Source organism: Lynx canadensis, chromosome B3 (genome assembly GCF_007474595.2).
Source record: "Lynx canadensis isolate LIC74 chromosome B3, mLynCan4.pri.v2, whole genome shotgun sequence".
In the NCBI taxonomy this organism is placed as follows: Eukaryota; Metazoa; Chordata; class Mammalia; order Carnivora; family Felidae; genus Lynx; species Lynx canadensis.
In genome coordinates, this window is record NC_044308.2 from 33,316,655 (window position 1) to 33,330,862 (window position 14,208).

At 42.9% G+C, this 14,208-nt stretch overlaps 1 protein-coding gene across 2 annotated transcripts in view; it reads left to right on the forward strand.

Annotated features, from left to right (window-relative positions):
• The first annotated feature begins 747 nt into the window (after positions 1-747).
• The window catches only part of HEXA (hexosaminidase subunit alpha), a 44,911-nt gene continuing 31,450 nt past the window's right edge, over positions 748-14,208 (forward strand). The window contains exon 1 of one of the 2 annotated variants that reach the window (XM_030317769.1): positions 748-1,078. In XM_030317769.1, the coding sequence (XP_030173629.1) occupies positions 826-1,078 (253 nt within the window). In that variant the 5' untranslated portion in view covers positions 748-825. The remainder of the gene's footprint in view (positions 1,079-14,208) is intronic. The other variant, XM_030317768.1, reaches the window with a different exon arrangement.

Genomic DNA, 14,208 nt, shown 5'->3' on the forward strand with positions numbered 1-14,208 from the left:
AAAAGGGCCCCTTAACTAGTTTATCCATGCAACCATTCAACGTGAGATTGCTAAAAGGCCAAGTCTTTGGGATGATTTTCAATTGTCCACAAAACAAAGTGCTGACTCTTGGGATTGCTATGTAAGCCCGTGCAGGGGCCTGTCTTTATCTCTGGGTATTCCCAATCTTGCACCCAAAATCTAAGCAATGTCTAAATGCTTGCAGTAAGTATATACTGTTTGGGGGGGAGGGGACTTGGGGGCAATTACTAAGAGATTATCAACCATCAGGGCAAGAGCCCATGCTAGAAGCGGGGAATGGGATGCCTCCAGCTCGCTCTGAAAAGTACAGATTTTTTCCAGTCATAAATACATCACATTTTTGTGATCTCGTGATAACTGTCAAGCAGAGCCAGTCAGACTCTCCAATTCCAGCCCCTTTCCGCCCCCCAGCATTTCACATCACCACGACCTGTGGTTTTCATCCTCCAGCTTTTCTGCTTCTGAAGTTCTCTGGGCCCAGGACGTCCTCCACCTCCCATCTCGTTCGCGCTTCAGGCTGGGAGACTGTCCCTTCCCGCTCGCCCACGCCACCCTCCTACCCGGCGCCCGCGCCTACTAGCTCCAGGTCGCCCGAGGCGCGGCCACAGGGCGGTCTTCGTCACCGCCGCACTGCTCCGTGAGAGGAGGGGCAGGGAGCTGGTCCTCCGGGGTCGCGGCGTAAGGGGGGTGGGGGGGGTGGGGTGTCGGCCGGTCACGTGGCACGCCGATAGTCACGCGGGCGCCGCTCAGCTGACCGGGGGCTCACGTGGCCCGGCCGGCCGAGAACGAGGGGACCGGCGGGCCATGGCGGGCTGCGGGCTCTGTTTTTCGCTGCTGCTGGCGGCAGCGTTCGCCCGCCAGGCGCAGGCCCTCTGGCCATGGCCCCAGTACATCCAAACCTCCGATTCGCACTACGCCATCTTTCCGTACAACTTCCAGTTCCAGTACCACGTCAGTTCTGCCGCGCAGCCGGGCTGCTCCGTCCTCGACGAGGCCTTCCAGCGCTACCGCGACCTGCTCTTCGGCTCCAGCTCTTGGCAGCCTCCTGAACCCACAAGTGAGTCGGACCTGCCCCCGCCTCGTTCCCGGCTCTCAGAGGTCCTGCCCGGGGGCAGCTCGCCAGACCTCCTGAGACGCCCTCCTTTTGGCTCCTGCCCAACCCTGTCGTCTAGTCACAGCCCTCTGGCCTCCACTTCCTCCTGCGCCTTTTCTCCAGCCGTCATCTCAGCGTCCCCAGCTCCATTCTCTACTTCGCTGAGCTGACTTCTGGAGCCAGGATTTCTCCGTAATCCTGTCCCCTGGCTCTGTTTCACCAAGAATGCCTGCCGCAGGACTACAGTTCAATCTGGATATCAAATTGCTGAAAGTACTGTGCCTGGAGACATCGAAGGTGATCCCTCCGACCGTGCGCAAGTGTCGCAGGGTCCTAGTGAGGCTGTGACTAGGACTGGGGAGAGGACAATAGAGCTGACACCAAAAATTGGCAAGATAAGACATTGGAGATGAATTGGTCTGTGCAAAATTACATAAAAGTGTCTGACACATAGCATGCCCAGTGAGAGAAATCAGAGAACACTTCCATAGGGAAATGAATTTTGAGCAGCCACTTATTGTGGGGTGGTGGATGTAAATTGGCCAGGACTGAAAGAGTATTCCAGAGAGGAAGCAAGGCTTGACCAGAGGTACAGATGGTTCTGACTGAGCTCAAAGTGCTTTGAGGGTGTGTGTGTTGAGAGTGAGGAAGAATTGTTGCATCCACACGACTCCTGAAACAGAATGCTACGGGCACCAGTGACAGTCACAACAAAGTTTATTACAACAGAGGCAAGGCCGACCAATCGGGACCAACACTCTTGATAAGAGTGTGGCCCCGAACAGCCGGGGTACAGAGTTTTTAAAACCGATCACATCGTTTTATCATTATCTGGGAACAGAACAGAGAAACAGTTCCCAGATGAGTTAGAAACAGTTGCCAGATGAGTCAGAAACAGTTATCAAATGAGGTGATTATTTTAGACTTTCTGCCACTAAGTTGCAACCAGTGGATCTCCTTGACCTTGTCTCTGATGCTCTTTTTTTGAGCTTTTGTTTCCTTCATTGGTAAAGCCTGATTCACAAGAGTATGAAGTATGATTTACAAGAGTAAAAGCAAGGCTGTTATCTTTTGACCTTCAGTGTCAGAACAAAGTTGTTATCTTTCAAGCTAAGCGTTAGCCCTACAGTACAATTTAACCCTTACAGAATGAGGTTGGGGAAAGCGAGACTGAAGTCAGGAGTGCTTTGGATATTGGTTTCATCTAAAACAGAAGGGGTTGGCAGTTTTCTTTCAGTCAGTTGCTGAAAATTGTGTTTGAGGATTATTATTTCACAGCAAATTGGTAAGTAGAGTCAGCAACAGATAGGGATACAATTCTACTTTCTGGGCTTAAAATTTAGAGTTTTCTTGAAACTATTTTGGAATTTAGTTCTCAAGTGACGATGTATAGGTGTTAATGGGGAAGCCATATTTATGATTGGGCCATATGATTAACATCATTTTGTACTGTGTTTCAAGTGCGATTGAATTACTTTTGCAAATGTTCTCATTTGATTTATAGAATTAAAGGCATTTCATTAAACAGATGGTACTGAGAGAGTGACAGATAATTGAGGCAAAGAAATAAGAGTCTCAGCATCAGGGTAGTTCTCAACTGATAAGATGGATTAGGCTGGGGAGGATAAAAGGGTATTTGTGTGTGTGTGTGTGTGTGTGTGTGTGTGTGTGTGTGTGGTAGGTCACGTATTTCTCGGAATCCTTTATGACAAGTAATGCCTTAGACAAGATTGGCAGTCAAAATGTTTATTTTGGTATAGAGCAGTTAGGGCCTGACTTGTGCAAGAAAAAAAAAATTGTCATCTAACTGGTGTGTGCCTGTTCCAGTGCCAGGCACTCTGGAGGTTACAAGAAAAGTATGCTCAGAAGTAGTAGGCTTGGGCGCCTGGGTGGCTCAGTCCATTAAGCATCTGACTTAGGCTCAGATCATTATCTCTTCGGGTGAATGTGAGCCCCGCTTCTCTCTCTCTATGCCCCTCGTGGGATTCCCTCTCTCTCTCTCTCTCTGCCTCTCGTTCACTTGTGCCCTCTCTCTTGCTCTGTCTCAAAAAAAAAAAAAAAAATTAAAGTTAAAAAAAAAAAGTAGGCTCAAGCTTTGCAGTCCAGTCAGAGAAATATGAAACAAAAGGACACAATGTATTTTAAAATGCCCAAAAGATAATTAGAATGTTTGCCACTGTTGTATAAATTAGGATAATTCCTGTATTTCTAAATTAAGCCTTTACCTCCATTGCTATAGGTCTAGAGTTTAATGAAGAAAATAGAAATGGGGATAATATGTGACAATGGGTCCTGTGAATTCTCTAATAAAAGATTTAGAGACAGATAAGAAACTAAATAAGATGTTTATTTCAATTTGTTACCTTACTGTGAATGAATGTGCTGTATTTGAGGGTTCTTATCCCTTGAGAGATAATGAAAACTGGTTTGGATGAACATTACCAAAGACACAGAAGTAGCTTCCTTCTTTATTCTTCTTCTGGAGTCTTTCCTTTGAAACATTAGTCTCCTGGGAGGCTTTCAGATGGCTTGAACTATAATCCTTCTTCTGCAAAAACAAGGATGAATCCCTGGAGGGGAAAGCAACATCAGCAAGGCCCACCAGACCATATTTCTGTATGGGGCTGATTTTAGGAAAGAAAACAACGTATGCAATTTAAATCTTGGCTGACAGCTTTCCATCTCCTTCTTCCACCTAACTTCCTTGTAGGTTCCGGGCCAGTGTTCTTTTTAATGTAGCACAACTTCTGGTTTTGATCTGAACCTGGAATTCAGTGGAATCCATACTTCTCTGAAAAACAAATCTCTTTTGGAGGTTTGATTTGATTCTGAATTCACCTTCAGGAGTTAGCTGTAGTCCACTGATTGCTGAATGGTCTAGGAAGGTGTTTAGTATTTGCTACCTGTTTTTGTTGTTAGAGGTGTTTCTGCCAACTGGAGGGTGTGTGTTGCATGTTGTTAAACCTGTTAAATGGAATTATTTTAAGCTCTAGATACTTGAGTGAACCTACCTCCCTGTTTTGATTATTGAGCCACATCTTGTTTATGACTCAAAAATCTGCTTCCTTGGGATGGTACCTATCTGACATTGCCTCGAATGCATTTTTTGGGTACCTGGTGGAGTTGATAAAGCCCAAGTTTTTCAGGTAAAGTGCTAAGTCTGATTATGCCATTTGGCTGAAGTCTTTGCTTTTCTGAAACTAGTTGATTGAAGCTGTAGTATTTAATGGTTATTAGAAGTTTGCATCTAGTTGTGATATTCACACACTCATACCTGTGAATTACTTAGGATACCATTGTCCCTGAACAGAATAACTCCTTTTGTTCTAGAATGGAAGGAAGATTATTATGTGACTATCTGGATCCTTCTGCAATCATTATCAATATTTGATTTGCTCATCCTCAGATATGAAACAAGTGACTAGTTAGTAAGTGGCATAGTTTATTACAACCTAAATCTCCTAAAATACCTCCTTTGGCCATGCCTTCTATTGCGATGCCTGAAATATAATAGATACTTAATTATTTGTTGGATATATTAAAAGGGCTACTTTGTATAAAGTAGAAAGTGCCATGATTTTTTCTATTTCTAAGATCATCATAAAGGAGATGATTTGCAGGTTTCATTTAGAAATGATTGACTTTCAAGTTTTAAATTTGGAGTATTAGCATGTGATTCCAGGGAAAGGAGGATCACACTATGCTGTGGTCCCAACTGGGACTAGTCTTCTCACAAACTTGGAGATGCCTTGGAAGTGCATCTAGGGAGTGTAGGAGGGAAACAGATAAGGTTGGGCAGCAGGGGTGGGGAGCAGGAGCAATGCTAATTAGTGCTGCACTCTAATTGTACTAGTGGCTATGTACACTTTAACCAAGGACAGGTTATTCCTGCGAAGCCTTGATGGCCCCTAAGTTTATTGTTTTAAAGCTAAGAGGAAGAAAACCATGCAGGAAGAGTGTTTTGCAGTTGAGTTACTTTTCTTGTGAAGGGGTATGTGGAAAATGGAGGAATATATAAGGAGGAGAAATAGGAAAATTTGGAAGGGGATGGGTAGCAGGAGCATAGTTTTTGTGAGGGCCAAAATAATTGTGCTCCATGTTGAATTCCAGGGCCTAGACTAACTTGGCCACCACCAGCCTCTCTTCCCACAACCTTGTGTTTTCTTTATTGTTAAATCATAATATTTCCCCAATAGCTTGGGATAGTACTGACTCCACGAAGCTCATCTTGATCAGGATGTGTGTGGGTAGCCTCGGCCTGGTTTATGAAAAATTCAAGTCTCATTTCCTTGAGCTATCATTGCTCCCCCTGGATATTCTGCTTGAAAACCTATACAGTAGACTCAAGATTTATTCAGGAGTCAGCCAGAGAATATTTAGCAATCACTTGTTTAACTATGTGCCCTCATGCAAATCACCTAATTGCCAAGTAGTTGCTGCTCCTTTTTTAATCCTTCTACATTCCAAGCATTTCTGAAGATAACAGGGAGATAGTGATGAATGTTTTTACAATCTTTGAAGGAAGATACAGTAGAAGGAAGAACTTGGTGATTTTAAAATAAAACAACAAAAACTAAGTCTAAGCCTCAGAGCTGCCGTTCCTCCCATCTGCTTCCGCCTGACTTCCTCATCTCAGAACAGAAGAGTGAAGCAGGGCATTGCAGGTTTTTTGCCGATTGGTACTTTGTTTTTGTGTTTTGTTTTTATCAGCAAGTGTGAATTCTTTTTTTCTTATGGCTGCACAGTTTTTTACTGGGGCTCATTGTCGATTTCTTAGCCTGTTAAAGGCATAAACCTCAATCCTTTTCCTGTGGATTACACAGAAGAAAAGGAGTTTTATTGCCCACCAGTACTTCTTTTAGAAGTGAAAGAGGTTACTTTTATGTTTCTGCATTTTCCTAAATTTCCTCTGCCGGCCCTGGAAATAAATGAGAAGTCAATATGCATCACCAAGAGGTTTAGCCCGTTGGATTAGGAGTTTTCTCCCACCTTCGTGGGGCCCCTGACAGCAAAGTCAGCTGACTAGAGGAGGTTGGATCTGTAGAGGTGATAGTCTTATGTGTGCAGGGTTTTCTGTGATCTGCCTCAAGGTTTATACATCTATAATCCATCATAATAGAGAAATGGATTTGCTTTCCTTCTCAATTCCTGGCTATAGTGAATAAGACCCATTCCTGTGTCAACTTCTCTTTTTCATTTCCTTTGCTTCTGTTTAAAGCTTTTGTTATTGCTTAAGCTTAGCTTTGCACTCAGCCCTGATCCCTAGCCCATAGTGGTGTGCTATTGTTATGTCCACTTCCTGAAGGTGATTAGACTTGGGTATGGTGTAGAACTCTTGTCTTTGGAAGTGTGTGCTTGGATGCGGGAAGTTTGGGTGCTTACCACCTTTGGTGTCAGTAAGCAGCCTTCCCTTTTGTGTAAAGCTTTGGAAGCAAAGGAGATGGCTTATCAGGTACCTTGTGTCCTAGATGAAATAACTATTGTCATATTTGACCTTGTCCTGGTAGTAGCTAGTACTAAGATCCACATTAGTGGCTTTGGTCTTTGGACTAGAGCCACAGTCCTAGTTTGATTCAGAGTTCTAAGTTCATGTCCCTTTTATATGTTAAAGTCTCAGCCTATTTGCCATACAGAGTGACATCACACAGTAGTGGAGCCTTCAGGCTCCTGTGAGAAGCTCATGAAAAGCCCTCACAGAAGCTGTTCCTATGGTGTGGTTATCCCACGAGGCACCCGGATGCTGGGCTCCTCCGGCAAAGTGGCAAAACTGACTTTTTAAGAAAAAGGAAGTAGAAGGTGGAAGGAAACTAGCATTTATTAAAGAGTGTCTGGCGCTTGCTATGTGTTATGCCCTTTAATCTTTGCAACAGCTCTGTTAGGTTGGTGTTATCTCCATCTTTGAGAACTGAGACTCACAGAGGCTAAGCAACATGTACGGGGTTTCACAGCCAGTAGTGGTGGGGCAGAAATTCCAGTCAAGTCTGTTTGTCTACAGAGATTGTGCTCTTTTCAATGTGCAATCTTAGGGCAATCTACTACTTACAAATATTTTCACCAAGTGTTATACCAGTTAGCAATTTGGAAAACTACTGGCCTTTGGTAGGAGTAAGCTTTGATCATACTTTAGCATTAATTACCTCAGATAATAACTTCTAACATCTAATTGCTTAATCATTAGCACTCACATTATGAATGTTTTGATCCTGGGCCCATCATTATCAGATTCCAGTAGTATTTCTGGCCAGCTTCCTTCTTTCCATCCATCCTTAGTACAAGTAGTATTTATTAAGCAACTATAATTTGTCAGCACTTGTCCAAGAATATGAATTGAACTGTCCTTGTCCTTAAAGAATTTACAGTCTCTAGAAGTGGGAATACAGACCTACAGTAAAGTATCAGTAAAGTGATTTTTGCTGATAGATACAAAATGCTTTGGGAACACCTGGCCCAAGTGTATGTGTTGGAGTGGAGGGGAGACTACATTTTGAGAAGACTTCCGTTAAAAGCTGTCCTATCATTTTTCTTTTTTTTTTTTTTTTTTTTTAAATTTTTTTTTTCCAACATTTATTTATTTTTGGGACAGAGAGAGACAGAGCATGAACGGGGGAGGGGCAGAGAGAGAGAGAGACACAGAATCGGGAACAGGCTCCAGGCTCCGAGCCATCAGCCCAGAGCCCGACGCGGGGCTCGAACTCACGGACCGCGAGATCGTGACCTGGCTGAAGTCGGACGCTTAACCGACTGCGCCACCCAGGCGCCCCCTATCATCTTTGAAAGTAGTAGTTGATGGGGACACAAGTAGTAATCCACATGGGAAGAACTGTACATGGGAAGAGCTGTCAGGAAAGAAGCCTTCATGTCATGTATTTAAGAAACTCAGTCACTGGTTGAAGCACACAGAGCTAGGGTGGATCAGGAATATGGTACAGAAGCTTGAGAGAATGAGTTGGAACACCTCCAGGGGACAGGAAGATTCAAAAGGTGACCATGAGAGGGTGTTAAGGTGTTGTTGGGTAACTGCTATGCTAGAATGTGGGTTAGTTCTTCCTCTTGAGTGTTGAAATTACCTAGGATGATAGTCAACCTTGGAATGGAGAGGAAGACTGGGGACCAGGTTCCAAAATCTTGGGTAAATAAAGAGGTGACCAGGATGTTGCAGAGTGTTGGTGGCAAGGAGAAGCTCAAGATTTTACAACTGAATGTCATGGGCCAGAGAAAAGAGGTGGTTTTTTGTTTTTGTTTTTTTTTACTCGATGGTAGAAGCTAGATGTCCTGGAAGCAGCTGAGAAGAAGCTGCCTCTCAGAGCAAGTTGTAGGGGAAATAGTATTCCTGGGGAGAGCCTTACTTCAGTTAAAAGGAAATAGACTCAGGATGTTGGTAGTTCATCAACCATGGAACAGGATTCCAGAGGGCTTGTGGAGGTGGGTGATGTGTAGTCCAGGTGGCTTGGTGGAGGAGAGGAAACAACATTTGTAGGAATGGGAGTGTGGGTCCAGAACAGAAATGAGCAGAGGTGTCTATATACTGGGCAGAATGACAAAAGATGATAGCACTATGACATCGTAGATCCTCCTGTTGGACTGCCATGAAAATAAGCTCCAGAGACCAGCAAGAGTTCATATGCCTGGGAGAATTTAATACATGGTAAAGGAAACATTTCTAATCAAAAGTGAAAAGATGTTTAGTCAATAAATATGTGTGGATGATTGGTTATCCATTTGGAAAACATGAATTTAAACCTATACCTCATATCAAACACAAAAGTAAATTCCAGGTGGATTAAAGATCTAAAGATAAAGGCTATGCCATAAAATTATTAGAAGAATACTAAAAGAATGTTCATATGGCCCCAGAGGCAGAGGAAGCCTTTTTAAGCAAACAGATAAAGGAAAAGACAAACAGATTTGACTACATAAAGTGAAAGACAAGCAGATTCGACTACATAAAAATCAAAGCAAGAGAGCCATAAGGTTAAAAAAATAAAGGACCAAATGGGGGAAACGCTTGCAACCTTAAAAGACAAGGTTAAACTCTAAAAGGAGCTCTATAAATCAATAAAAAAAATTTTTTTAAGTGCAAAATATATGGCCAGTAAATGCTAAGTGATTCTCAAATTCAGTCATTATATTTAGAATACAGTTGAGGGATGCCTGGGTGGCTCAGTCGGTTAACTGTCTGACTTTTTAAAAAACTTTTTGTAAATTTGTTTATTTTTAGAGAGAAACAGAGCACATGAGCAGAAGAGGGGCAGAGAGAGAGAGAGTCCCAAGCAGGCTCTGTGCTGTTAGCACAGAGCCTGATGTGGGGCTCAAACCCACGAACTGAGATTATGACCCGAGCTTAAGTCAAGAGCCTGACTGATCCACCCAGGTGCCCCTAGTGTCTGACTCTTGATTTCAGCTCAGGTCGTGATCTCACAGTTTGTGAGTTTGAGTCGGGCTCTGTACTGGCAGCATGGAGCCTGCTTGGCATTTTCTCTCTCTCTGTGACCCTCCCCTGCTCGCTTGCACATTCTGTCTCTCAAGATAAATAAACTTAAAGAAAAAAAGTAAAATATGGACAAAAAAAATGGTATATATATATATTTTTTTTATCAAGCTGGCACAGATAAAAAGGAATTGAGACAGTCTAGTTTTGGAAGGATGTGAAGAGATGGGCCTGTGTATGTTGGTTCAGATGTAAATCAGTACAATAATTCGGAAGAGTAATTTGGCAGTGTCATTAACTGAAATTTTTCATATCTTTGGCCTCGCATTTCTACCTTTAGGAATTTTCCTGCAGAAATCCCTCAACAGGTGCTTTAAAAAAGAATATATATATGTGGGGTGCCTGGGTGGCTCAGTTGGTTAAGCATCCAACTCTTGATTTCGGCTTAGGTCATAATCTCATGGTTCATGAGTTTGAGCCCCGCTGTGGGCTCCATGCTGACATTGTGGAGACTGGTTGGGATTCATTCTCTCACCCTCTCCCTCTCCTCTCTTTCTGCCCCTCCCTGGCATGCACGTGCACTCTTTCTCTCTTCTCTCTCTCTCACACACACAAAATAAATAAACTTAAAGAAAAGAATGTGTGTGTGTGTGTGTGTGTGTGTGTGTGTGTGAGAGAGAGAGAGAGAGAGAGAGAGAGAGAGAGAGAGAATATTTACTAGAACATTGCTTATAAGATCAAAATGATGTCCACAAAGACAAGTTAGGACTTTGAACTTTTTAAAGTATATTTCAAAAATGGAATTTTATTCAGCATTTAGAAGTAAAGATTGTAGATCTATGTATATTGACATTAAAAGATCTACAAATTATTGTGGTAAGTGGAAAAAAGTTATAAACTAATATGTTTAAGATCTCATTTTGGTTTCAAAAGTAATCTATATATTTAGGAAAAAAATTGAAAGACTGTGCAAAATGTTAACCAAAGTTATCTTTTGGGATCTAGAATTACAGGGAATTGCTCTCTTGTGGGCAAGGGGTGAGGAGAGAGGAGAACAGATGAAGTTTTAAAAGTAGAGGAAAAATGGAAACTTTTAACTACAACATTTACAAAAGAAGGTGGAAGGGAGAACATTCAGGATTTGTTTTTGGGCTAGGTAGATTGCACTTCTGATTAGGTATTAGTAGTCTCTAAAGGGTGAAAAGTCTTGGGACTTGTGGGAGGAGGCACTATGGTCCAGACTGAATTCAGCAGCACTATGGAGAGGCTCTAGGCTCGGGGCAGTTGGGTTCTCAGACTCCTACTTGGATAAGAAGTTTGATAGGGGTGGCCTTGCCTCTTCCCCTATCCACAACAATGTACTTTTGCATTGGCTACTTCCCAACCTTACAGTACCTTTTCTTCTCTTGGTAGCCTGGCAAACACCACCTCAGGGTTCAAGGTTCTGCTCAGAGGTCCTCTCTAAAGTGAAGCATCCCTTCCTTTGTGGAGGTAGCTGTAATATCTACCCTAGCCCTATCACACTGTTTTATAATTGTTGTTTGTTATTTGTCTCCTACTGGACTCTGAGCTCCTCAAGGGCAGGGACTAGGGCTTGTTTTTATTTTTAACTGCCCCAGCACCTAGCATGGTTCCTGATGTAGAAAAAAAAAAGCTCAATATATTCTGGTTGGAATGAAGAGATGAGTGGGAAATGAATGATTTCTAGGACTTTCATTAGCCTGAATATGGGGAGAGAAGGCCTGGATGTGACGTATATAAAGGTGGAAGGGGAAGGGGAATAATATAGGCTTGGAGAACCGACACTGGCACCAGCCTAGGAGAGTACCAGGACACAAGGGGGTGGGGCACGGTATACCTGAAAGAGTAGGAGGGTGCCAAAAGCTGGGTTGACTTTCCTAGTTTCCACTCCAGAAGCCAAACCAAATGCCACTTTATAACCAAAATGAATGTTTTCTTTATGCTGCTAAAATTCTGTGAATTAAACTCACTGATATGATAGAAATGTTTTGATTCAGGGAGGAGCAGGTTGGTGCAGGGAGAAGCTATTGGGCACTGAAGTAAAGACATAGATTCTGGGTACCCTAATGCAGGAATGAGCTCCCCCTTCCAGCGAAGCAAAAAGACCTGAATCTTTGGATTAATGGACCAACGGTCTTCAAAGTAGTGTCTGAAAAGACACTTTCTGTATGCCTGGGTGTGTTCTTACCATTCCCCACCCTAATTCCAGGACTTCACAAATACTAGGTGTGGGTGTATAGAAGTAATCTCGCCACTAACTATTTGCCTTTTATGCCTGATTATCATGTAGCACAAGCATTATGCATACATAGCATTAAATGTGCATTTTTTAATTCTAGCATCATTCATTTTTTCAGCAAACATTTATTGAATGACTACCGTGTGTCAGGCACTGGAAATACAAAGGCACTGAGATTGGTCCCTGCTGTTGAGGAACTTACAGCCTCGGTGAGGAGATAGACAAATAAACAGCATATATTAAGATAAGTGTTGAAAATGTATGTATACATTGCTTCATGACCTCATAGGAAAGTCTCTTAGGAAAGGGTGGGGGAATGATAGAAAAGTTTTATAAAAGGAAACCAGAGCTGTTTCATAATTAGGTGAGATGAGGAGGCAATGCAGTTTGCTTCACTTGGAGGAAGCAATATGTGCAAAGAAAGGTATGGAGAAAATGTGGCATTTCAGGATTCTGTAAAGAGTTCTTTGTGTTACTGTGGGACTCCCTGCATGGGATCCGAGCAGAGATCTTCATTTTAAAAGATCACAGAGGATAGTAGATTGAAATGGGTATATATGCAGGGAAAGCAATGGAGAGGTTTTGTAGTCTTTCAGGGGAGAATTTATGAGAGGCTGAATTAAGGCATTGACCCAGTGGAGGTGGGAAGGTGGTCATGATTTTGAGATAATAAGGATTTTGTAGTTATAAGACTTAATTGGGTCTTTCTTTTTCAGTGCTGTAATCTCAGTGCTTAGCACAGTGTTTGACACATGGTATTCAGTCGATAAATATGGGGTGAATGAGTTTTTAATGTACACAGAAAGGTGGGAGAAGGAGGAGGTTTCTGTCAGGATAAATCAATAGATGATACTGTTATCAAACAGAGAAAAGATCATCCAGGAAAAGGAATGAAGAGTTAGTTCAATTTCGTATTTAAGATTTGAAGGGCTTCTAAGCCATTTGAGTGTAGGCCTGTGGGCCGAGTCCCAGAAGAAGAGTTAGCACGGAAAGGTAGATTTGAGAATCATCAACCTACTGTGGGGTGGATGACATTGCCCAAGGAGAGTGTAAGTGAAGAGAAAAAGAGAAGTCTGGAAGCCTGGAAACCCCTGGGAACACTAGCATGTAGGGGCTGGCAAAGGGAGGGGAGAATGAGGAAGCATATTCAAAGAGAGCTATGTCCTCTAAGCTACGGAGTTTAGTTTAAAGAACATCAGGGGTGTCTGATGCTGCCAAAAGGTCCTAGAAGAAGTGAGCGGCCACCAGAATATTACCTGTGTGACAGCAGGGATTTTTGTCTGTTTTGATCATTGCTGTGTCCCCAGCACTTAGAACAGCCTGGCACATAGTAAGCACTCAGTAAATAACTGTTGAATGAATGAATGAATAAACTGGAAAAGATCCCTTGAACTTAGTTACTGAACCACAGACCCTTGGTGAAGGCATTTTCAGAGGAGTGGTGGAAAAGGAAGCCATATTATAGTGGACTAAGGAGTAGACAGGATGTCAGAAGTGGCTACCAAGAGAGGACTAAGCATGGCCAACTCCGTGATCACTTATGTGCTGGGCACTGACTAAGCCCTTTACATGTATTGACTCATTTAATCTTCCCAACAACTCAGTAAGGGAGGTGCTAATCATGATCCCTATTTTTCAGATGAGGAAGCTGCAGCACAGAGAGGGAAAATAACTGGCTCAGGATCTCATAGCTAGAAAGTGTTAGAACTAAGATTTGAACCCACATCTGTCTGGCTTTGAAGTTCAGCACCTAACTGCTCAGGCTACATTTCCTTTAGAGTTTCTTTGGGAACAGTAGGCAAGAGAAAGAATCTGTTGGAGATAACATGGAGTTGAAATCAGGAAGACCTGCAAATATTTGAATGCTGATGGGAAAGAATCAGTAGAAAGAAATAACTTGAAGATTTAGGGGAAAGGGGAAAGCATTTATACAAGAGGAGCCTCAGGAGAGATCCAGAGCACAGGTGAAAGGAAACCCCTTCCACCCAGGTAGGAGAAGGTAAAGACCAGACATGTGTTACACGTGTTTTTGTCAGGAAGGAGAGGGGAAGGTAGAGATGGATGGGAGTTCTCTTCTGATTGCCTACCGAGAGTAAAGCCAGTGGTGATCAAGTTACAGGCTTGAGGAAAGTGGCTCAAGTTTGAAATAGCTGTTGCAGAGAATAGAAGAAAGGAGTGGTAGAGATGGGAGATTTTCAGGGCAGCATCAAGGGCCCAGCCAAGTTGACAGACCATGATTTTATAGTGACCAAATCCTATCATTACATGATTTTCTCTCTTCCCTCCAGCAGGATGCAGTAGCCAGGGTCGGGGCACAGAAGGTGAACGTGAGATTGATCCAGAGTTGAGGGTTTTGCTCACTGCATGCAGTAGAATAAAATGATAGGTTGTTAGGAGAATTGGCTA